This window comes from Macaca mulatta, chromosome 13 (assembly GCF_049350105.2).
Source record: "Macaca mulatta isolate MMU2019108-1 chromosome 13, T2T-MMU8v2.0, whole genome shotgun sequence".
Taxonomy (NCBI): Eukaryota; Metazoa; Chordata; class Mammalia; order Primates; family Cercopithecidae; genus Macaca; species Macaca mulatta.
This window is the reverse complement of record NC_133418.1, coordinates 6,143,808-6,169,532: the sequence shown is the minus strand read 5'-3', so window position 1 is coordinate 6,169,532 and position 25,725 is coordinate 6,143,808. Positions and strand designations below refer to the sequence as shown.

The following is a 25,725-nucleotide window of genomic DNA, read 5'->3' as shown; positions in this document are numbered from 1 at the left end:
CTTCCTGATTTTAAATTATATTCCAAAGCTACAGTAATCAAAACAGTATGGGACTGGTATAAAAACAGACATGTAGACTAATGGATCAGAATAGAGAGCCAAGAAATAAGTCAAAATATACATAATCAACTAATTTTTGACAAAGGTATCCAGAGGACACAGTGGAGAAAGGATAGTCTCTCCAGTATCTCCAAAAGTTGGATATTCCCTGTCAGCAGGCCCTGCAAGCAGTGATTTAGAGACCCAGGCTCCTTACGTCTTCTGGCTGCGCCATCTTTATCACTGACTTTAAGGTGAATGTCTCCATCAAGCCAGATGAAGGGGAAAGAAAGCTGGAGAGTAGCAGTGGCAGACCTAGAAGAATTGTCACTCTCACTTAAATTCCATTAACCAGACTTCAGTCTCATGGCGACACTAACTGCAAATGAGACTGGGATATGAGGCCCAGCTGTGTGTCCAGGAAGAGACAGAAATGTGCAAACAGGCAGCTAGTCTCTGCCACACACCCTCTTCACTGGCCTGCCTGCAGCGCCCTTACACGATTAACCAATTAACCAACAGGGAGCACACAGACTTGACCACAGCGCTATCAGCTCCCATGAATAGCAAGCAAGTCAGCCAGGTGTAGGTACTGCTTCAGCCAGTTGAGCTGCATGTTTATCTTGTCAGGTATGTTTGTTCTTAGATCTATTTATGCTGGCTACACTGATATGTAGTTTAATTAGATGTTATAAATTAGTGAAATATAAGTATTAAAAGAGGAAAAGTTACTGTGTCTGTGAAACTGGAAGAATGATGAATGCTTTGGGGATACTAGATGGAGGTGGCTCATTAAATAACACTGATACTGAGTTAGGAGTGGGTGAGACCCCAGTAAAGGACCAGGGGTAGGGGACAAGAAGTCAGACAAATTTAGAAGTACTCAGCTCTCATTGTCTGGCACCTATCTTTAAGTTCTACCTTCACTTTATAAGAGTAAAACTGGAAATCTTTGCTGTCTGTGATCTGTTACCAGTATAATATTCTAAAGAAAGAAGAAACTCTAACCAGTAGACAAATATTCAAAGAAATTACCTTGACCCTGTTAGATAATTTTCAAGAAAAGGTAAAATCATGACTCTTATTCAAATATAAAAAAGAATGCATATTAAAGATTTTATTAAACTTATTAAATGAAGGAACCAGGTAACTGTTCTAACCTTCAAAGGAAAGGTCAAAAAAGAAACACATTTATAAGCAGTAATGTTGAATTAAATGTGCAAATGGACACAGGCGGGCTTTCCCACATGAGAGTGGGAGACCAATCTCCAGCAGACAAAACATAAATTGTGTGTCTATCAGTTACCTACAATGTAGAGATTTCTACAAGAGCTCCCATAGAATCAGCCTGATAAGGCAGTAGGCTGTGCTACAGAGGATGCAAAGTTTCCCATTGAAGTACAACACTGTTTTCTACAATCCAAGTCAGAAGACTGGAGAATGAACACATTTATATGAGGCAAGTTAGAGGAAGTACATAAGTTCTATGTATCGTTTTTAATGGTTTCTATATTTTCCAATTAACTGGTTAACAATTGCCCCAATCCTTTGAATTAGAGATTCTCAGTTGTAAGACACCTTCTTTCACTGGCCAAAAGGAATGGTTAATGAAAAGGTTTGTTGTTTTCTAGTTCAAAACAAAAGGATACAACCCAGGAATCGATTATCTTTTCCAGGTATAGTAACCTGGAAAAATGAGCATTAAAGATGTAACTATTTGGAGAAACGAAGTGAAGCATACCTAGAACTTCCGCTTAACATTTGTGCAATTTCCTATGAATCTATAATTATTTCAAAATAAAAAGTTCTTAAAAAGTACATTAAAGTACAGCACTAGTAGAGACTCCCCAAACTACTGAGAGGTGACAATGTGCTAGCAGCCCTCACTCTCAGAGCCTCCTCAGCCTCGGGCCTCGGGGTCCACTCTGGCGGCGCTTGAGGAGCCCTTCAGGCCGCCACAGCACCGTGGGAGCCCGTCTCTGGGCTGGCTGAGGCAGGAGCCTCCTCCCTCTGCTTGCCGGGAGGTGTGGAGGGAGAGGCGCCAGCAGGAACTGGGGCTGCGTGCCATGCTCACCGGCCAGTGTGAGTTCCGGCGGGCACGGGTGCGGGCTCCGCAGGCCCCACACACGGAGCAGCCAGTGGGCACCGCCAGCCCAGGGCAGTGAGGGGCTTAGCATCCGGGCCAGCAGCTGCGGAGGTTCAGCCGGCACTGCACTCAAATTCTCGCAGGGCCCTAGCTGCCTCCCAGCGGGGCAGGGCTCGGGACCTGCAGCCCTCCGTATCTGAGCTCCTCCCCTGTGGTGGACTCCGTCGCGGCCTGAGCCTCCCCTAGGGGCGCTGCCCCCTGCTCCATGGCGCCGGGTCCCATGGAGAGCCCAAGGGCTGAGGAGTGCAGGCGCAGCTAGTGTCTGGCGGGCAGCTCCGCCTGCAGCCCTGGTGCAGGATCCACTGGGTGAAGCCAGCTGGGCTCCTGAACAGGATGGGGCCTTGGAGAACTTTTATATCTAGCCCCAGGATCATATGTGCACCAATCAGCACTCTGTGTCTAGCTCAGGGTTTGTAAATACACCAATCAGTACTCTGTGTCTAGCTCAAGGTTTGTAAATACACCAATTGGTACTCTGTATCTAGCTAACTCTGTATCTAGCTAACTAGCACCCCCTGAACTCTCTGTCTAGCTCAAGGATTGTAAGTGCACCAATCAGCACTCTGTCAAAACGGACCAATCAGCTCTCTGTAAAGTGGACCAATCAACTCTCTGTAAAATGGACCAATCAGCAGGATGTGGGTGGGGCCAGATAAAGGAATAAACGCAGGCTGCCCGAGCCAGTGGTGGCAGCCCGCTCACAGTCATTTGTATACTGTGGAAGTTTTATTCTTTAACTCTTTGCTATAAATCTTGCTGTTGCTCACTCTTTGGGTCCACGCTGCCTTATGAGCTATAACACTCAGCGAGAAGGTCTGAAGCTTCACTCCTGAAGCCAGCGAGACCGCGAACCCACCGGGAAGAACAAACAGCTCCAGACGCGCTGCCTTTAAAAGCTGTAACGCTCACCAGGAAGGTCTGCAGCCTCACTTCTGACAGCAAGACCACAAACCCACCAGAAAGAAGAAGCTCCAGACACATCTGAACATCTGAAGGAGGAAACTCCAGACACACCATCTTTAAGAACTGTAACACTCACTGTGAGGGTCGGTGGCTTCATTCTTGAAGTCAGTGAGACCAAAAACCCACCAATTCCGGACATACTACCACCTTCCCTTTCCAATAGGACAATGGAAAATTGTCTGGGACTGGGAACAAGGAACAAAGGAGGATGCTCTGTGTATTCGAGACTAAGATTAACAAATCTTAGAGGAGACTGTTTTTCTGCTCAAAGAAGGCACGAGCATTACAAAACCAAAATTGCCTGAGCAGTGTGGAGTGCAGAGAACTTGAACCTGAGAGTAGTAGATCTTAGCGGGAGATGAAACTCATTGCTTTTCTTAGGTTTTAGGAGTTTTGAGTTGTCAGTTTTTCTACCGTCAGATGTCAAGAAGTATAGTAGCAACATCGATGGCATTTTCCTGGTTTGGGGTGTACTGCAGTTATGTAAGGTGTTACCACTGGAATTCGGGGAAGAGAATAAAGAACTCAGTACCACTTTTACAACAGTTTAAATAATTGAGTCTACACTTATTTAAAAATAAAAAGAACAGTAGCATATGATTCAAAGTTTATATAGTTGACTTTATAAACTTTTGCTGATTATATGGTCCTGCCACAGATAGAATTGTCTGGTAATTTTTCTGGGTTGTTGGGTCTGTTACGAGGTCAGATGAATTACGGAGCAAATAAGGGCTAAATTAGCAGTAAAAGTATCATTCCAGGGCATTGGAACTTCCTCCAACAGTGTTTAAAGGACGATCAAAAAAAAATTAACAGGTAGAAGTGCTTTTTATATCTTCAGGAAAGGACAAACTAAAGAAGAGCTTTCTTCTGCGGTTCGTAGTCAAAGGTCTAGTCTCCAGTGAAGAAGAAAACCTGTGGTGGTTCTACTTCTGTCTTTGCAAATGCATTCAAAGTCAAAGATTTGCAGAAGAATTCTTCCCCATGCACAAATCTAAACATAGATTGGGGCTGACTATGCAAGTTTCCCTTAAAGGGAAGAAGGGCATCAGGCACCCAAGTGTGTGATGGTTCTTAATACTGTGATTACAACAACTGGGCCCTCAGAGTTGTGGGTACTCATGGTATCTCCGCAGCCAGGCATGGGACTTCGTCAGCACAATAATGATGATCTCTAGACGGTCTTTCTGAGTTGGAATGGCAGCCTTTGGCTGACGCAGTAGGACCCCCATAAAAGCCTGCTCTGTCAGCCCTCCTTTGCCCTGGGTGCCTCCTTCTTTGTTCCTGCTGTGGAGGCTCGCAGAGACAGGGAAAGATTTTTTTACAGACCGAACAAGCTACAAGCTACAAGGATTCTGTTACCTCATTTAGAATAATAATAAACAAGACCACAATTGTCTAGTGACCATGATCTTTTAAAATAAACCTTCCCTGAGGAACAGGGTACTGTTCTGAGAAAGTAACTTTTAGAAATGTGTTAAATGGCATTGTCTTATGGTTACTTGTACAGAGTGTTTTATCTGATGTTTTTCAGCATGTGTGAGTGCTCTATGACTAGTTTATTCCAGTGCAGTCAAATGTACTTTTTGTGCTAATATAGAGGATGCTGCTTACTAAAACCAGGAGCCCATTTTGCAATTTTGTTCATATATTTAAGACCACAAGTCACAACTCTTTTTCTGTAGAAGACCGTGAGCAAACCCTTGGTATATTCTCAACAGGTTTGCAGCTGTATGGGAAAGAATGTTGTCACATATTCCAAAAGCAGCTAAACATCAGCCCAACCCTTTATGAAGTTAATTTCTCTGAAAACTTGTATTTTTTCAGCCAGGCATGGTGACTCACACCTGTAATCCGAGCACTTTAGGAGGCCAAAGTTGGCAGATTACTTCAGGTCAGGAGTTTGAGACCAGCCTGATCAACATGGTGAAGCCCTTATCTCTACTAAAAATACAAAAATTAGCTGGGTGTCGTGACGGGCACCTGTAATCCCAACTGCTTGGGAGGGTAAGGCATGAGAATCACTTGAACCCAGGAGGCGGAGGTTGCAGTGAGCCGAGATCATGCCACTGCGCTGCAGCCTGGGCGACAGGAGAAGACCCTGTCTCAAAAAAAAACAAAAAACAAAAACAAAACTTGCAGTTTTTTAGTTGCAGCTATGGCCTTTAATAGCTAAATTCAGTTATTCAAGCACTGTGCTCAGGGGATGTAAGTCATCAAGACAAGCATAGTCCTCAGTCTTAAGAGATTTGCACTTAAATTACAAAAATCGTCAATAAAATCAATAAACAAAGGGTAAATATATATCAAGTGAAGTGTTTTGTTTTGTTCATTTTGTTTTCCTGAGATGGAGTCTTGCTCTGTCACCCAGGCTGGAGTGCAGTGGCATGATCTCAGCGCACTGCAACCTCTACCTCCCAAGTTCAAGCGATTCTCCTGCCTCAGTCTCCCGAGTAGCTGGGATTACAGGCACACACTACCACACCTGGTTTTTTTTTTTTTTTTTTTTTTTCTAAGTAGAGACGGAGTTTCACTATGTTGGCCAGGCTGGTCTCGAGCTCCTGATCTCAGGTGACCCACCTGCCTTGGCCTCTCAAAGTGGTGGGATTACAGGTGTAAGCCACTGTGCCCAGCCTCAAGTGAAGTTTTATAATGGTGAAAAATTGTAATCAACTTGAGTTTCAAACAAGACGCTTTGGTTAAATAAATTATATACAAACCAACCATTAAAAATGGTGTAGAAGACACACATAATGATTTGGAAAGATTGAAACAGTATAGTAAGTGAAAACAAACACCAGTGAAATACATTGCATATGGGGTGTAAACGTACTGAAGGAAGTACAAATAATTATAGGTCACCTGAGGTGACCTATATACGGATATAATGATATCCTCCAAATGGAAGGATAATGAGTGATTTTCATTTTCTTTTTCTTTTTATATTTTCTATAATAAATATGCATTATTTTGTAATTTGACAAAACTGATAATTATGTCCCCCTTAAGTGAAAGAAAAATGCATCCCTAATGTTATTTACAATGTAAAAATCTGATGCTAATCAAGTATTTTCTTTAAGAATACATATATGATTGCTTGTCTGTGCATAAGCTATTTCTGGAAGGAGACTCAGGAAATAGCAGCATTGGTTGACTCCAGGGAGGAGAAATAAGTGTGTAGGGACATAGGTAGTAAGAAGACTTTTCATCCAACATTGTTTTATGTCTTCTAAATGTGTAACCTATTCAAAAATTAATTTAATTAAAGCTTGGAAATTAAAATTTTAATCAATATTAATTGAAAGTTACCTTTATCAACCTTAGTCAAATCCTTGCCTTGGTGTCACTGGCAAGCCTTCAATGCCTGAGACCTCAACCAGCATATCCCATAAGGGTTTTTTACAACTTACTACAAGAAATGCATAAGGGGCTGGGTGCAATGGCTCACGTCTGTAATCCCAGCACTTTGGGAGGCCGAGGTGGGCAGATCACACAAGGCCAGGAGTTCGACAGCAACCTGGCAACATGGTGAAACCTCGTCTCTACTAAAAATATAAAAATTAGCTGGGCGTGGTGGTGCACACCTGTAATACAAGCTACTTGGGAGGCTGAGGCAGGAGAATCACTTGAACCTGGGAGGTGGAGGTTGCAGTGAGCCGGGATTGCACCACTGCACTGTAGCCTGGACGACAGAGCGAGACTCCATCTCAAAAAAAAAAAAAAAAAGTAATGCAAAGAGCCTACACATTCCTAAAGCTCAGTCATGGATACTCTTTTCAAGAACCTGATTGCTGTGGGCAGAATGTTAAATGTAATGTGTTTTGTGGGCTACAGTTGACAAAGCAACCTATCAGTTAACTCTCTCCTGCTTGCTAAACAGTTGTTGATTCATGGGGGTAGAGAGAATACAGGGTGAAGGAAGTCACTGATGTCATTGATGGGATAAAATATATTGACCTTGATAATCAAAATTGAGGCTAACCTTGGCACCATTACTCTAACAGCCACACCGGATCTTCCCGTGTGTGAGGTTACTCTACCAGTCTTGGGCTGCTCTCAATCCAACCTTTTCATTGACCTCCCTTTTGGAGGCATGTGACTGCAGGGTTTGCTTCTGTTCTGGTCTATCCTCCTGGGATCCATTCAGCCGCCCACTCCATGAAACTTTTTCTCACTGTTCCACTCTTGAGCCACTTGGGCCACTCAGCACTGCTATAGCACCTAAACTCTGGGCCACACTCTTTGGTGATAATATGCTGCCTTGGAGGTTCACTGCGTACTCAGTTGTGATTTTGTTTCTCCAACTAGATTCTCGGCTTCCGAGTCAGGACCATGAACTATATTGGGCCCCCTACTGAGCTGAACACAACGTAGATACTCATTGCTTATTTGACTAACTGTAATAACATAAAATTAGGTACGCACGCACACTTTTTCCAGGAATATTGCTCTCTCTGCCTCAAGTTCCCCTCTCTTTTTCCACACATGGGGAATTCCTCGTCATTCATCAAAACACAGTAACTGATGTCACCGGGCTTTGATGAATCTAAATCTTCCCTCTAGTCTCCAGAGCACCTCGCAAGCTGCACTCACACTGAACTGACTGCTGGGCCCTGGACCTGCTCCACCGTATCACTCCCATTGAATGCCCAGGCTTAGCCATGTCTAAACATAGAACGGACCAACACATTTTTAATGCATCAAAGAAGAGCCGATGGCAGTGTTTCTCAGAGTGAATTCCCAATCCCACATTCTCTAAATTTTTTGAATGTCCATGAATGTTCTATAAACGTTTGTTAATATTGTGTTTTCATTTTGACTATCAGTCTACTTAAAAATATTTAACTCTATGATTCATTAATTAATTAATAGCTGAAGGAAGTCTTGCTAACCAATGGGATTTGAGTGACCATGTTTACATGTGTTTATTTATGTGTTGGTGTTCAGAAATTAAATGTCTCAACTAATTAGAAAAGAAATGGGAAAATACCATAAATATGTAAGTGGCGCATTCATAAAAGTGAAAGCCAAATAACTGTCCAGGCTCTGTCTATGAGTGAAAGTTTCACAGCACTTTGAGGGAGACCAGCGGTGGGAAAATGGAATCATCGTGTCACATGCAGTCATGGAGACTGTGGTAGGGACAGTCAGAACATGGCCTCACTGCAGGATGAGGCATAGTCTCCACAGAACAGCAGTGTATCTCGTGAAATGGCAACTTGAGTTTTGTTGGGTTTGGTGGTCTTTTGTGTTCAATTTGTAAATTTCTTTTTGTTTTAAAATAGCAATAGGTGTTATACGCATGAAGAGTTTATTACTAGCTTTATGTTGATGCATATTTAAGAAATATTATAAGAAAAATAATATGGCTGGGTGCAGTGGCTCACACCTGTAATCCCAGCACTTTGGAAAGCCGAGGTGGGTGGATCACCTGAGGTCAGGAGTTCAAGACCAGCCTGACCAACATGATGAAAACCTGTCTCTACTAAAAATACAACAAATTGGCAGGGCGTTGTGGCAGGCACCTATAATCCCAGCTACTTGGAGGCTGAGGCAGGAGAATTGCTTGAATCTGGGAGGCGGAGGTTGCAGTGAGCCGAGACAGTACCACTGCACCCCAGCCTGGGCAACAAGAGCAAAACTTGGTCTCAAAAAAGGAAACATAAGGTAAGGGAATAGTCCAGGCTGGGCAATAAGAGCAAAACAGAAAGGGAGGGAGGGAGGGAGGGAGGAAGAAAGGAAGGAAGGAAGGAAGGAGAGAGAGAGAGAGAGAGAGAAAGAAGAAAGAAAGGAAATAAAGAAAGAAGGAAGGAAGGAAAGAGAGAGAAAGAAAGAAAGAAAGAGAAAGAAAAAGGAAGGAAGGAAGGAAGGAAAAGAAAAGAAGGAAGGAAGGAAGGAAGGAAAAGAAAATTAATGTAATGGAACAGTGGCTGTCTTGTTTTCCTTTTTTTTTTTTTTTTTTTTGAGATAGAGTCTCGCTCTCGCTCTGTCGCCCAGGCTGGAGTGCAGTGGGGCAATCTCCGCTCACTGCAAGCTCTGCCTCCCAGGTTCACGCCATTCTCCTGACTCAGCCTCTCGAGTGGCTGGAACTACAGGCGTCTGCCACCACGCCCGGCTAATTTTTTGTATTTTTAGTAGAGACGGGGTTTCACCATGTTAGCCAGGATGGTCTCAATCTCCTGACCTTGTGATCTGCCCACCTCGGCCTCCCAAAGTGCTGGGATTACAGGCGTGAGCCACCGCAACTGGCCCTTTTCCTTTAAGAGAGTCTACAAGTGACCTCAGATGGGAATTCAAAACCACATACATGCAAAAAAAGAAAAAAGAGCTCTGGTAAAGGTGATTATGTATGTTTAAAAGACAGTATAAATGCTTGAAAGTGCAGTATAAACTAATAACAGCAAAAATTTGGGAAATCCACAAATATGTGGAAATTAGACAACATAATTCAAAATAATCAATAGGTCAAAGAAGAAATCACAAGGTAAATTAGAAAATACTTTGAGGTGAATAAAAGTGAAAACACTACATAACAATACTGTGGAATGCAGGGAAAGCAGTGATCAGAGGGAACTTTTTATAGTTGTAAACGTCTACACTAAACAAGAAGAAACATCTCTGATTAACAACCTTGCTTTCTACCTTAAGACACTGGGAAAAGAAGAGGAAACTAAACACTAATGCAAATGGAAGGAAGAAAATAATAGGGGTGAGAGCAGAAATTAATGACGCAGATGGTTCTTTGAAAAGATCAACACCTGTAATCCCAGAACTTTGGGAGGCCAAGGCGGACGGATCACGAGGTCAGGAGATCGAGACCATCCTGGCTAACACAGTGAAACCCCATCTCTACTAAAACATACAAAAAAAAAAACTAGCTGGGCGAGGCGGCGGGCGCCTGTAGTCCCAGCTACTCGGGAGGCTGAGGCAGGAGAATGGCATAAACCCGGGAGGTGGAGCTTCCAGTGAGCTGAGATCCGGCCACTGCACTCCAGCCTGGGCAACAGAGCGAGGCTCCGTCTCAAAAAAAAAAAAAAGAAAAAGAAAAGATGAACAAAATTGACAAATCTTTAGCTAGACTGACCAAGGAAAAGACCAGAAGACTAAAATTAGGAATGAAAGAAGGGACGTTATAACTAACCTTACAAAAATAAAAAGAATTATAGGGGAACACTGTGAAGAATTGTGGGCCAACAGATTAGGAAACTTAAGTGAAATCGAACAATTTCTACAAATACACAAACTACTAAAATTGACTTAAGAAAAAATAGAAGATCTGAATAGGCCTATAATAATTAAAGATATTGAATTATTAATTAAAAGCTACTGACAAAAAGGCGGGGTGGCCAGGCTGAGATTGCTTTAATGTTAAATTCTAACAAATATTTAAAGAACTAATACCAATCCTTCAAAAATTCTTCCAAAAAATTGACAAAGAAGGAACACTTTGCACCGCATTCTACGAGACCAGAATTACCCTGACACCGAAACCAGACAGACACCACAGGAAAATAAAACTAGAGACCAACATTTCTTATGAATATAGATACAAACATTTATTTTCAACAAAATACTAGTAAACTGAATCCCACAATGTATAAATAGGATTTTACACCATAATCATGTGGGATTTGTCCCAGGAATGCAAGATTAGTTCAGTCAACGTGATGCAGGGCAGGCAAGCCCCAAAATTGGGAGTTTTTAGCTTTGCTCAGGAAAGAATTTAAGTGTGAACTCGTGGTGTGAAACAGCAACTTATATTGAAGCAGCAGTGTATAGTGGCAGCAGAGATACTGCTCCTTGTGGAGCAAGGCTACCCCATAGGCACTGTACCCAGAGCAGCAGCTCAGAGGCAGTACTAATTGTACCCACTTTTAATTATATGCAAATTAAGGGCAAATTATGCATAAATTTCTAGAAAAAAGCTGGTAACTTCCAGGCTGTTGGGTTACTGCCATGGAAAGGGGCAGTTACTTCTGGATGTTGCTATGGCAATGGTAAACTGACATGGCCCACTGGTGGGCATGGCTTACAAAAAGCTGCTTCCGCCCTGTGTCTGTTTTAGCTAGTCCTCAGTTTGGTCTGGAGTCCGAGCCCTGCCTCCAGCGTTGATTCCCACCTCAAATGTAATGTACCTTTATAGAATAAAAGACAAAACCACACAATTATTTCAATCAATACTGAAAAAGCATTTGAGAAAATTCAATATTCCTTCATGATAAAAACCCAACAAACTAGAAATAGAAGGGAATTTTCTCAACCTGACAAAAGGCACGTATGAAAAACCTGTAGCTGGCCAGGTGTGGTGGCTCACGCATGTAATCACAGCACAATGGGAGGCCAAGGTGGGCGGATCACCTGAGGTCAGGAGTTTGAGACGAGACTAGCCTGGCCATTATGGTGAAACCCTGTCTCTACTAAAAATACAAAAAAAGAAAGAAAGAAAAAGAAAAACCTACAGCTAATATCATACTTAATGTTGAAAAACTATCCGCTTTCTCCCTAATATCAGGAACAAGACAAGGATATTGGCTTTGGCACTTAAATTCAGTGTTGTACTACCAGCTCTAGCCACGTTAATTAGGCAGGAAAATGAACTTAAAGGAATTCAGATTGGAAAGGAAGAAATAAAATTCAATTTTCAGAGGAGTTTATCTTATATATAGAAAATTATAAGAAATGCATTAAAAGCCTAATAAAAACTAATAAAACAAGTTTAGCAAAGTTGCAGGATACAAGATCAAGATACAAAAATCAATTGTATTTCTATAGATTAGTCATGAACAAACTAAAAATGATATTAAAACAATTCCATTTATAATAACATCAAGAATAAGATATTTAGAAATAAAACTAGGAAAAGAAGTACACAACTCATGCTCTGAAAACTACATAACATTTTTTAAAGAAATTAAAGAAGAGTTAATTAAGTGTTAAGATAGCTCATGTCCAAGGATCAGAAGACTTAATATTGTTAAGATGGTGGCACTACCTAGACTGCTATCTACAGACTTATCACAATGCCTATCAAAATCTCAGCTTTTTGCAGAAATAAACAAGCTGATGCTAAAATTCATGTGGCAATGCAAGAGAATCAAAATAACGAAAACAATATTGAAAGGAAAAAATGAAGCTGGAAGACTCCCAGTTCTTAATTTCAAAACTTACTACAAAGCTACAGTAATCAACATAATATGGTATTGGCATAAGAAAGGCATAAATGATGTCAGTTGAGCAATACCAGATACAGCAAATGGCTGCTGTGAAGACAAATGGAGCCCAAGTGGACTATGTCAAGAGAATCAAGTTTCCAGTTATCCAATGAACTTTTAAGTTTGTTTCTATTTGCACTGGAAGCTAGCAACTGCCTACAGCAATGCTCCAGGAGTTAGAAACAAAGGTTCCTGAGCTTGACAAACATTCTGCATGGTTATCAGAAACCTTATTGCTAATAAAGAATGTTGGCTTAAGTTGACAAAGTGAGGGTGTCCAGTGTTTTTTCATACTTGCTGCTGCACATTTTCTTAGCCCCTGCCTCCCAGCTCCTCCTAGGGATGGGTAAGGCCACTTGCTCCTCTTTCTTTACATTTTGAATAAGAAGGATTTAATATGGTTGACCTTTCAAACAAGTCTCTGGTATAGTAGGCCTTCACTACAGAAGTAATTAGTTGGAACTGTTACTGGTGGAAGTTGTCCTAGTTACTGGCAATGAATCCATAAGGGTCTACAGCAACCTCAGTTCTTGCTTCCTCAGAAGAAAGAATTCAACTGAGGGGCATTGCCCGCTCATGCCTGTCTAACTATCTGTAACAGAACTGGGTTGGATTATTGGGATTGGAAATGGGTTGTAGAACATAAAGAACATAAATCCATAGGGACAGAAAGTAGATTAGTGGTTGCAAAGGGCTGGGGGTAGAGGAGAATGAAGAGTGACTGCTAATGGGTGCAGGTTTCTTTAGGGGTGATGAAAATGTTGTGGAATTAGATAGTGGTGACAGTTGCACAACTCTGTACATATACTAAAAACCACTGAATTGTACATTTTAAGCAGATGGGTTTCATGGTATGTGAATTATATCTCAATCAATCAATCAATAAATGAGAGCTGCTTCAATACCAGATGGAGCAGAGTAGTTTAGTAACATGAAAGTCTAGATGGCAGATATTTCGAGCAACAACTGCAAACTCGATTTGAGGGCAGGACTGGAGACTTTGAAGAAGGTTTTATGTGAGGCCAGAGGAACTGCAGTTTCTCTTTCCAGAATGGAGGAAAAGGTTGCAGGTTATTTTTCTGACATTTGAAGATTAGATTACACGAGTATAATAAGTTTATCGAGTTCAATATTTGACTTTGCATTTAGTCCAGGAGAAACTATTTATTGAAAGATTGGGTGGTTCTTATGAATGCTCTCGTGTATTTTAAAGGCTTTAAATGTCAATCTATTGAGAGTGGAGAAAGACGTCAGGATACATCTCCAGGCAAGAGCAGAAATTAGCGATCGTGGTGGGGAGATCTCTATTGAACACAGGCAGTCAAGCACGAAGGAAATAGAACTTAAGAGGGAGGAAGCAGCAGCTATAGCAGACTGGCCAACTCAAGCATCAAGATCTCCTTGTCCCTAGTGATTCTTGATCCCCACTATCCTTTCCTTAAGTGTCCAAACCAGGGAGGCAAGAAGTTCAAAGCCCTAGAACTTTGAGGCTGGAAGCTCAAAGGGTGTTCTAAAACGAGTGTCTGAATTAGTAGCCTAATATATGATGACATGGTTTGTCTTCTCAGGTAAACAAGGCTGTTGTATTTTCCAACTTAGGGGAGACCCTGCCTACTCCTAGGAAGCAGACAGGACGGAAGTCTAGCACACCTACTAGGTAGATTTGCATATGTCTCTGTCTAAGAGATTGAGCTCTCCCTAGGAGGGAACTCACCCAAAGGAAGAGGGGGCAGGGTGGCATGGAACTGGCATAGATTTGCTACTGAGTTTGGTCCCCATCTGGCCTTCCATGAACTTATATCTGGGCCCCAGGGAAAGAAGGGACAATGAGGAAAAATGGAAGGATACAATTTTCCTTGAAGCATTTGTGAGATGGAGGCAGCTTTAGCCGAGTGTAACACAAAAAGGGAGAGAGGCATTCTGTTTTCAGCTGAGCTAAACCAATCTTTAGGTCCAACATTTGTACTGCTATTTTGGGTATCTCCAGGCTCTGCCAGTTGGAAGTGGGCAGAAGCTATATATTGCATTCCCCACAACCTCACAATCAGATGGTATACACCAATCATTGTACGTCTCAGACTGGAATCTGCAATGTACAAGTCTCATTAGCAACTAGGTTCCCAAAGTCACACAACCAGTTTTGTGACCTCAGTGGTTTCCCACCTCTTTCCATCTATTGGCCCCGATACACTGGATTCGTTCCCTAGGGCTGCAGTAACAAAGTAATGAAATCTTGATGGTTTAAAGCAACAGAAATTCATTCTCTCACAGTCTTGGCAGCTAGAAGTCTGACATCAAGGTGTCCGTGGGGCAAGGCTCCCTCTGAGACTCTGGGCAAAATCTTTCCTTGACTCTTTCGAGCTTCGAGTTGCTGCTGGCCATCCTTCACATTCCTTGGCTTGCAGCTCTATCACTCCAGTATCTGCTCTATCATCATGTGACATTCTTCTCTCGGTGTGGCTCTTCCCTTCTTATCAGGACACCAGTCATATTGGATCAAGGGCCCACCCTGTTCCAGTATAACTTCATCTTAACGCCATTCCATCTGTGAAGACCCTGTTTCCAAAAAAGGTCCCATTCGTAGGTGCCGGGGTCAGGATTTCAATATATATTTTGGGGGAGCCAATTCAACCCACATCATGCCAGAAAAGGTCACTCAAAAGCCAACATGGTAACGTCCCAACTATAGGACCAGGTGACGATGACGTATGTAAAGGGGGTCCAAGATCTAAGTGAAGCTTGCGAGTGTGGTGCTACCGGGTCTTCTGAGGCTTGTGTCCCAGTGATACAGGAGCAAAGCCCATAACTTGAACATCTCTGGTTCTACAAATGAAAAATAATATCTAACATCCCTCAGATAATTAACCTTCTAAGACTGAGGGTTTCTTAAAACTTTTGTGCCATGGACTCCTTTGGCACTCTGAGAAGCCTATGAATCTCTTCTCTGAAAAAGAAAAATGCATTTACTCTTTTATTGTCATCTTTTAAATTAAAATAAAATACATAGAATTGCAAAGGAAATCAATTATATTGAAACACACTTCTCAAAATATTCAAAAAATCAAATTAGAAAGAAACGAAATTGCTATAGTAATATATGTGCTTCATGATTATCCCTTGAAATAACAAGCTCTAGTGGAAAATCTAATAATTAGTGTCATTTGGGAGTGGTAAGTGTAAAAAATATTTGGAGATATCTGCAGCAACTGTGACACCAGTGAGAGTCCCTGGGACTCCTGCACAGTGGAGCTACTGCTCCTCTCCTACTGGGGTTTGCTGCCTACTTTTGTAATGAAAGGAAATGCAGTTTTTCAGTTTAAAGATAGTGAAACAAGTGTGTAATTTTTTCCATCCAGGTTGATGGATTCCTAAATTCCATCCTCAGACTCCGGGGAGGTCAGTGGACCTCATGTGAAGAATCCTCCAGTGGATATAGAAAGTAGATTCCTAATTAGGGAGCTTCGAAAGGTGACTTACAGCAGCAGGAGGAGGAAAAAGTTCATTCTACTACACTGTCTACGCAGAATCATCTTAACGTAGGTTATACACCCTTTCAGGCATTTCTCTTCACAACAGAATTCTGGGAGATGAGGGCCATGCAGGCACCATGTGGGGGGCTGCAGAGGCAGGAGGTGGCTAGATGGGAGGAGTGGGGATCTCAGAGAAGCTGTCGTATGATCAGCTGGAAGCAGAGCAGAAGTGGACCTAAGAAGCAGTTGGGAAGTGAAGATGATGGGATCAGAGCAGGAGAAATTAAGCTGTAGAAATGGCTAACCTCACCCAGTAACTAATTTGATGTGTTTGTAAACATTTGCAAGGTAGCCTGGCCACCCCTATAAAATGCCTGAAGAAATTCCTGCATTATTTGGTGGTTGGATAGAACCAATGAAATTTAGGTTATGTTAGAACGTTTCAGATGGGTTTCCTCTACAAACAGTACAAGCGTAAGTTGAAAACAAACCTGAAAATCAGTAATTACACTACCGCTGTTATTTCACTGTCTACTCAAGAACTTAAATTTCAGAATTTATCATCCCTGTTCAGTGATGATGCCCTCAGAGAAATGGATCTCTTTTTTTTAAGGAAAAAAACAAAACAAAACCAGGCCGGGCACAGTGGCTCACCCCTGTAATCCCAGCACTTTGGGAGGCCGAGGCAGGCGGATCACCTGCGGTCAGGAGCTCAAGACCAGCCTGACCAACATGGTGAAACCCCATCTCTACTAAAAATACAAAATTAGCCAGGCGTGGTGGTGCCTGCCTGTAATCCCAGCTATTCGGGGGGCTGAGGCAGGAGAATAGCTTGAACCCGGGAGGCAGAGGTTAGGGTGAGACAAGATCGAGCCATTGCACTCCAGCCTGGGCAACAACAGCGAGACTCTGACTGAAATAAATAAATAAATAAACAAACAAACAAACAAACAAACAAACAAGCCTACCAGTAAAGAACCATTGTGAAACCCATTTTCTAATGCATACAATCTGTGGCATCCATTTAGAAATGTTCAAAATAGCCCTTTAGCACATCCTCGGTCGTCTTCTGCACCTATACAAATGTGATGGAGGTGGAGTATGTGGTAATGCTGGTCTTGGTGGGGTTGCTGGGAGTGGGGTGGAGACTGATGTTCAATCTTGTCTCTAAACTTCTCTTCTTGTTTTTCAACTGTGCCTGGCCCACAGTTGATATATTCCATGTGCCAGTGGCCTGCAAAAGAAAAAGTAAAGCTCCCAGCCTCTGTTTTAGGGAAGGCATGGCCATCCAATCATCTAGGCCTGAATAATCCACCTCCTTGGATCCCTCTTCTGAACGGCCATGCCTTGGAAAGGGGCCTGGGGTGGACATCAGGAGACCCAGGGCCTAATCAGAGCCCTGCTGAGGATGAGTTGTCTGACCTTGGAAAAGTCTTTTCATCTTTTGGGGTTTCAGCTTCCTCTCTACTAGATCTCCCAAGAACTTTCCAGTTCAAAAATTATTCTATGGCAGCACAACACTTAAAGGAAAAGCATTCTTGTGGCCCTCCAGTACTGGTTTTGATTATTTTAGTCAAAATGTTTCTTAAACATGTAAAGTTAAAACTCGATAATGGATTTCCTTATGTAAATAATTTTAGAGATTTCAGACAAGCAAAACAACAAATGCAATAAAAATTTAACCAATATATACTATTAAATTTTAATTACTTTTCCTCATTGATAATTGACATTATCAATTCCATGTGATCAATAATACTGATTTTGCTGGACCCAAACTGCTGCTCACACTGGAATATGCTACAGAGAACTCCTCCACCACTGTGTTCCATGTGATGACTCAGTCTCCCATCACTGTCTCCCTCTAAACCACTGTGAAGTTTTCTTCAAGCCCTGGCATCATTTGGCCTTAGCTTTGGAATAATGCACTGTTTATACTTTATTTTCTCCTTTGTTCCTTTCTCCTGCACCTGCAATTATTAAAGTAAAATTACAAGACACAAATGATGCTGTAATCAATGGCCATATCTACATATGGGTCCTCCAGATGACTTCAAAAGTGTTTACGCTAATATTTTTGTTAGGTTATCACTGAAATAAAAGCACAAGAATTTTAAGCCAGGCACAATGGCATCTGCCTGTAGTGCCAGCTACACAAGTGGATGGCTTGAGCCCAGGGGTTCAATACCAGCCTGGGTGACATAACAAGACCCCAAGCTCTAAGAAACAAAACAAACAAACAAGAATTTTAAAATTTTTCATAAATTCCTTGAAGATGTGTGCCTGGATCTTTGTGTGAGAAATGCTCCTTTATCATTACAGGGGCCTCAACGGAACCTTCCTCTAGTGCCCCCATCCCTCCTCCAAAGGAAGGACACAACACGTACGCAAGGCCTTCAGTTCTTCTCAAGTGTTTTTGGAGATCAGGGTGTAGAAATCAAGATTCAGTCTGTTTCTAAACGTCATCAAACTCAAGGTGACGTGCTCAGAAAACTTGTGCCCTCTCTTACAGAAATCCAATTCTCATTTCCTGCTTTCTGGGAGGAATTTAAGAAAATAGGTTGAAAAGATTCAAGTACCAAAGGTATATTACTTCAGTGAGACAAACACAGCCAGAGACTGACCTCTTGACCTCCAGATGGGCTGTTTCTTTTCTTTTTTGCAGGATGCTGCTATAGAAAAAGCTCATGAAACCCAAAGGCACAGAGACACGCTCATAACTGCATTATGAAGCGTATATAGTCCCAGGAGAGTGGATAGCCCTCTTAGCAGATTCAAATTCTACTCTCTCTAGAAACATGAAGTAGCAGCCTACTGCGTACAGGAAAGTCACCAGCAATGAGGTAAGCCTGACCTTCACAGTATAGCCCAAACCCTGAGATCTCGTGATCAGAATAATAGGAACATAGTGTTTTCACGATAAGGTGTGGGAAGGTAGAAATGGGTCATGACACAGAAGCCAACCACCACACAGGAAGCCCCCAGTCCCCTGGTGGCTCAGCAGGGTACAGTGGGTCCAGATGAAACTGTCAGGATCTGTGGGAGTTTGGCCACTTTGGTGGAACTTTAAAATTATTAATCCAATTTCGTGACATTTATAGAATTATTTAAATGATCAATTTCATAATGGGTGAACACATTAAGGATTGTTGTTTCTTCTTAAAGAGTTGGCCATTTTGTTGTTATATAATGTTCGTCTTTATTCCTGATAATTTTCCTTGCTCTGAAGTCAGCTCTGTCTGAAACTAATGTCACCACGCCAGTCTTAATAGGTTGAATCTTGTCCCCTTGTTACAGGAAAGGGCTCCCGATGCAGATCCCAAGAGAGGGTTCTTGGATCTCACACAAAAAAGAATTCAGGGCAAGTCTGCAGTGCAAAGTGAAAGCAAGTTTATTAAGAAAGTAATAAAAGGAAAGAAATAAAAGAATGGCTACTCCATAGACAGAGCAACCCTGAGGGCTGCCGGTTGCCCATTTTTATGGTTATTTCTTGATGATATGCTAAACAAAGGGTGGATTCTTCGTGTCTCCCCTTTTTAGAACATATAGGGTAACTTCCTGACATTGCCATGGCATTTGTGAACTGTCATGGCGCTGGTGGGAGTGTAGTAGTGAGGACGACCAGAGGTCACTCTTGTTGCCATCTTGGTTTTGGTAGGTTTTGGCCGGCTCCTTTACTGCAAACTGTTTTATCAGCAAGGTCTTTATGAACTGTATTTTGTGACGACCTCCTGTCTCATCCTGCGACTTAGAATGCCTTAACTGTCTAGGAATGCAGCCCAGTAGGGTTCAGCCTCATTTTACCCAGCTCCTGTTTCAGATGGAGTTGCTCTGGTTCACACACCTCTGACATTTCCCCTCACCCTTTTATAAGAGAACACTTAATCCTAAGGCTTACAGAGGGATGAAGTTCCATCTTCTGTAACTTCTTCATGCTGAATAGGGGCAATGATATTCCTGCCTGACTGTGAGGGTCTCTTGGATTCAGAGTAGAGGAGCTCAGTCAGAAAGCCTTAGCATGGTAAGGTCCATTTATAACTTTTGAGTTTCAACAAAAGGTGATATTTGGAAGATTAATAAGTGTTTAATTTAAGAAAACATTCAGTAAGCTTGTCCTGTATTCCTATACAAAGAGTGTAACAGCAATATAGTCCACAAGAGTAAAGCAAAATAAGTAAAGTTATTCCAAGTAAATGAAATTAGAAGGCTTTTCATGAATTGGGCAACTGTTGGAACTAAGCTGATGTGGGGTTGATAGCTGATTGTAATGTGCCCAGAATTAGAATACTGATCCAGATTTTTTACATTATCCATCCCTCTTGCTTCTTCTGACCAGCAGTTAGACATCACTGGTTGGTTCACAGATATATGCAGGGTTAGACTAAATTGCAGAAACAAACTTAAAAACAACTGATAAGACTAGAATCTAATAACAAGTTTTTGAAACGTAATAGTTCTCTCTCCAGTTTCCTATTTTTACGAAAGACAAATCAATGGTAAGACCGATTTGCTTTATTATACTTGGCCTGATTATTTGTATAAAGTACAGCAAGAATAATGATTTTTCACATAAGCTGTTTTTAAATTGGCTTTGATGGAACTCTGTTCCATAGAAGGAATTTCAGATAAGACTTTTTTTTTTTTTAATTAAGACAGCATCTCGCTCTGTCACCCAGACTGGAGTGCAGTGGCACTATCTCGGCTCACCACAACCTCCACCTCCTGGGTTCAAGTGATTCTCCTGTTTCAGCCTCCCAGGTTGCTGGAATTAAGGTCCTGCCACCATGCCTAGCTAATTTTTTTTTCTATGTTTTCAGTAGAGACAGGGTTTCACCATATTGGCCAGGCTGGGCTTGAACTCCTGACCTCCAGTGATCTGCCCACCTCAGCCTCTCAAACTGCTGGGATTACAGGTGTAAGCCACTGTGCTCTGCCTCAGATAAGAGTTTTTTAAAGCCAAGCCCAGCCATGGGTTTGTACCCGCAAATACCTATGAGTTGGGTAAATTGTTATCCTCTTGAGGTCCCAAGATAACTTGGGGCTCCTGGACCTGTCAGAAAGTGACATTCTTTACTCACCACAGGTCAGAAATCCTGCACAGGGACTGTTGTAGGCAAGGTATGAGGTCAGTTCTCCAGGGGGCTTTTCTTGGCTCTATAAGTTAGGTTTAATTCCCTAAAGGAAGCCACACTATTCCAGTCAAAGCCTTGGCAAAATAACCAATTTCTCCAATTGTGTCCTGTTACAAAAGAAAACGGATCTTTATTGCACCTGTGCAAATAACTATATTGCCATAAATTAAGAATACTTACAAATAGTTTCCACATTTTAGAGAAATCAGGTAGATAGAAATAAATATGCTCCAAATTTTGTTCATAGTACACTCAACTGTTAAAAGCTGTAAATAGCTCAAAAGAAAAGTTTCCTTGACTCTGAAAAAAAAAAAAAAGGATCAGCAATGTTTTAAGCAAAGTTAAAAAGATTAGACTTCTTCAGTTTAGTCCATATAGTTAACTCCTGTTTGATAGTTATGAATATTTCAGTTCTCCATGAGAGTTCTGAAAGTTTTTTCCTTTTTTCTCATGACACAATCTCCAAAGTTATCAGAAAACCTGCATTTAAGAACACCTATTAGAGTTCTATAATTGATTATAAATCACCTTTTAAGGAGAATTAAAACAAGATAACAATTGGGCCAGGCATGGTGGCTCATGCCTGTAATCCCAGCACTTTGGGAGGCCGAGGCAGGTGGATCACCTGAGGTCAGGAGTTCAAGACCAGCCTGACTACCATGGCAAAACTCCATCTCTACTAAAAATACAAAAATTAGCTGAGCATGATGGTGGGTGTCTGTAATCCCAGCTACTCAGGAGGCTGAGGCAGGAGAATCACTTGAACCCAGAAGGCGGAGGTTGCAGTGAGCTGAGATAGCACCATTCATTGTGCTCCAGCCTGAGCAACAAGAGAGAAACTTCATCTCAAAACAAACAAACAAACAAACAAAAAACCAGGTAACAATTGTATGTGGCTGACAAAATGTTTTAGGGGAACCACAGTCAAAGAAACAATTGACAAGGAAATTTGTTACCTCCAGGGCATACAATGATTTTATGTAACAATTATCATTATTACTGATAATGTTCACTAAGTCATATCAAAATTATAGGAGTTTCCCATGATTTTGGAATTTATATACCAATAACATATTTATACAAATATAGCCCAAAGAAAACCAAACACCATTTTATATTTGATAATGCTTCCTGTATGATTTTTGTACCAAATAAGCCAAATGTCACTGTTGCATTAGTGCATTATTGATGTCAAACCCAATTCTTACTAAAACCTTATAAATATAAATATAGCTATCCAATCTTAATCAGTTTGACCATAAGGTAAGATTCTTATAAACCTTTTATAACCCTTTACAAGTTTTTGTTAAGTAGCAGATCATAAGCAGGTTTTTGCTCTAAGAAAAATCTGTTGTGCTTTTATTCCAATGTTTAATTTATAGAAAAACTGAGTAATACTCCTTTAATTTAGCCAATGTCCACACACAGAATCTCTTTTACAATTAATTTTCTACAAACCTTACACAATTGTTCAAACCTTTAGCTTTATTCTAACTTAAAATAATTCTTTAACCCTTTAGGCAAAAAGAAGCACATTCTCATGCCTATTTGTAATCCTTCACCAAAAACACATTTTACTTTCTTTTTTTTTTTTTTTTTTTTTTTTTTTTTTTTTTTTTGAGATGGAGTCTCGCTCTGCCGCCCAGGCTGGAGTGCAGTGGCCGGATCTCAGCTCACTGCAAGCTCCGCCTCCCGGGTTTACGCCATTCTCCTGCCTCAGCCTCCCCAGTAGCTGGGACTACAGGCGCCCGCCACCTCGCCCGGCTAGTTTTTTGTATTTTTTTAGTAGAGACGGGGTTTCACCATGTTAGCCAGGATGGTCTCGATCTCCTGACCTCGTGATCCGCCCGTCTCAGCCTCCCAAAGTGCTGGGATTACAGGCTTGAGCCACCGCGCCCGGCCTACTTTCTTTACACACCTTGCAAGTAAAAATTTTTTTAGTAGTTTTAGGTACATATTATAATGTTAACTTTTAGCAACTTTTGTTTTTGGTGAAAAACTTGGTAAGTTCAGGATTTTAATTACGTGCTACAGGTGGTGCCTAGCCTAGTACACACCAGACAGAGGTGTAGATAAGAGCTGACTCTCCAGCATAGCTAGGGTGCATGGCTAACTCCACATGTCCCCAGGCCTTACCTAGCTATAAAGCAGGCAAGTTGTACAGTAAGAGTCATAGTGGCATTTTATGAAGCATTTACAAGACTTAACAACCTTTGAATTGTACAACATTTCTTGCATAAATTCCCCTTCACAAATCCTTTCATGACTTACACAGACCATCTGAGATATTATTGGACTTTCTGACTTGCCCTAAACATCCCTCCTTTTAGACAACCAGTCATTTTACTTTAGGACAAGAATTTACCATAGAAGACCCCTTCTTATATAAAATCCCTTTCTTTATAATCTTCTTTGTATCGCAAGGGGGCATGGCTAATTCCACATGTCCCCAGGCCTTCTCTAGAATCTAATGGCTTTAAGGTAGGTAAATTGAACAATTTTGGGCAAGTTAAAGAAGCAGTTTATGACCTTAAAGCCTTTAGCAAACTTAATTTCTGACCTGCATAATTTAGACTAAATGTTTTTATCAATCATTTTAAAAGCTGTTATTTCCCAAAGATTATTAAAGTTACATCAACTAAAAGGCATTACAGCTTTTATTTTGCTTTTAAAATATTTAAGTGCTTATTTTGTTTTAGCCAATTAATTAGACTCTTTTATATAAACATTACACACAACACATATATAGCTACACAGAAAGACAGAAGAAGATTACTATAGTAGTTGTAAGATTTTTCATTTGCCAGTTTTTAAGTTTCTTAATTGGATTACTGGCTTTAGGGTGGAGCACTTAGAAGAACAGGGCCAAGAAAGGAGTCTCTGGTGCCTTCTGTTTTTCCCAAGGAGTCCAGGCTGTTAGAGCTTAAATATCCACTTTTAATTAAACTGATTTTAACCATAGTATTCTATAATAAAGTCCTTTTAGAATTTCTTATGCCAAACGGCTGATATTTCTGACTTTTGAACTTTACCAAAGGTAACCTCCCAGGTGCTTAGAGAAAGGAAAATTTAAGACAGTCCACAGAGGAGAAGAGAATAGACAAGGTCATGCAGGTATTAAGCCAGAAATGACTTACTTCCTAGGTGGGGAATTGAACCTGGACCGCTACCGTGAAAGAGCAAAACCTTAGCAACAGAGCTATAGCATGGGACAGCCCTTGCTTCTTTTCCCAGAAGGAGTCTAGAGTAGTTAATTTTGAGCTTGCAAAGGCTTTTAACTATTTAATATGATATATAGAGCTAACTATAACATGAACCCTAAAATTTCTGTTCCCTGGAAGGCAGAGACCAAGAGAAAGTACTGCTATGTGGTTAAAAGGTCAAGCAAGCTCCCAAGTACATAAAACAAGGTGGAAACTTCATCCAGTTTGTTTGTTTGTTTCTGGGACCTGCAGCCAAGTTTGTTACTGACCAGCTCGCTGAGTTGTCTTGAAAAGCGGGCTTACAGGTGTTCTAAGCCCATGTTTTATCCTAAAATTCCCCTCAGCACAGAAAAACGAATTCATAGCACAAAATGCACCAGTTTAAGACTAGCCTTAGAATTTTTTTGCATTAATCCAAACAGAAGAGTTTTTTTGTTTGTTTGTTTGTTGTTGTTGTTGTTGTTGTTGTTGTTTTTAACCATTCATTCAGTTGTTTGCACAGAGAGGTCAGAAATCTGACTGGTAAGACATTTTTACCCTTTTGCCAGCATGCCAAGCTTCTGAGTTCTCCTTCTCTGAGCAGTCCTAGTGATCCAGCTTGTGGCACCATCACCCTGGGGCCAAGCCACATTATAAAGGACAATTTTTTTTTTCATTCTAGCCAGAGCAAAATACATGTGATGAAACACAGACGTTAGCCACTCTGCTTAGCACCTAATATCAAACTGGCAAGTCTTAAATTTTCCCCCAGATGAGCCCTGTCATATTTAATCCAGCGTCTGACTTGGAGTATCAACACATGGTCTCTGGGCAAGATGGTCACCCTGAGGAGCAGAAAATCTAGGAAAGGAAAAGTAGAGAAGGAAAGTATTGCCTGTGGCAGGGTGGGGAAGGTGAAGAGCTCAGGGAGGCCAGAGAAAACACTCATTGCGGCCGACAATGAAAAATTCAAGGCCGGGCACGGTGGCTCAGACCTGTAATCCCAGCACTTTGAGAGGCCGAGGCGGGCGATCACCTGAGATTGGGAGTTCAAGACCAGCCTGACCAACAGGGAGAAACCCTGTCTCCACTAAAAAAAAAAAGCAATTATCCAGGCATGGTGGCACATGCCTGTAATCCCAGCTACTCGGGAGACTGAGGCAGGAGAATTGCTTGAACCCAGGAGGCAGAGGTTGTGGTGAGCCGAGATCACGCCATTGCACCCCAGCCTAGGCAAGAAGAGCAAAACTCTGTCAAAAAAAGAAAGAGGAGAGAGAGGGAGAGGGAGACGGGAGGAGAGAGAGAGAGAGAAAGGGGGGGGAGAGAGAGAGAGAGGAGAGAAAGAAAGAAAGAAAGAAAGAAAGAAAGAAAGAAAGAAAGAAAGAAAGAAAGAAAGAAAGAAAGAGGAAAAGAAAGAAAGAAAAAAGAAAAGTTCAGGTGGCCGCTTGTCAGTAGCAAAGGGACCTTTTCCAGTAGTCCCATCAGCTCTTAAGTTTCCCCTTTTAGGGAGGAAAAAGTTCCCCATGTCCCATGATCCTGTACATGCCTAATCCTGTCACCCACAGCCATCAGCAAAGAGTG

At 41.5% G+C, this 25,725-nt stretch overlaps 1 protein-coding gene across 1 annotated transcript in view; it reads left to right on the top strand.

The window, feature by feature from the left end:
- Positions 1-25,725, top strand: part of LOC144333672 (uncharacterized) — a 111,565-nt gene that overhangs the window by 20,610 nt on the left and 65,230 nt on the right. Inside the window, exon 2 of the mRNA XM_077958831.1 lies at positions 18,496-18,673. Coding sequence (XP_077814957.1) covers positions 18,496-18,521 — 26 coding nt within the window. The 3' untranslated portion in view covers positions 18,522-18,673. The remainder of the gene's footprint in view (positions 1-18,495; positions 18,674-25,725) is intronic.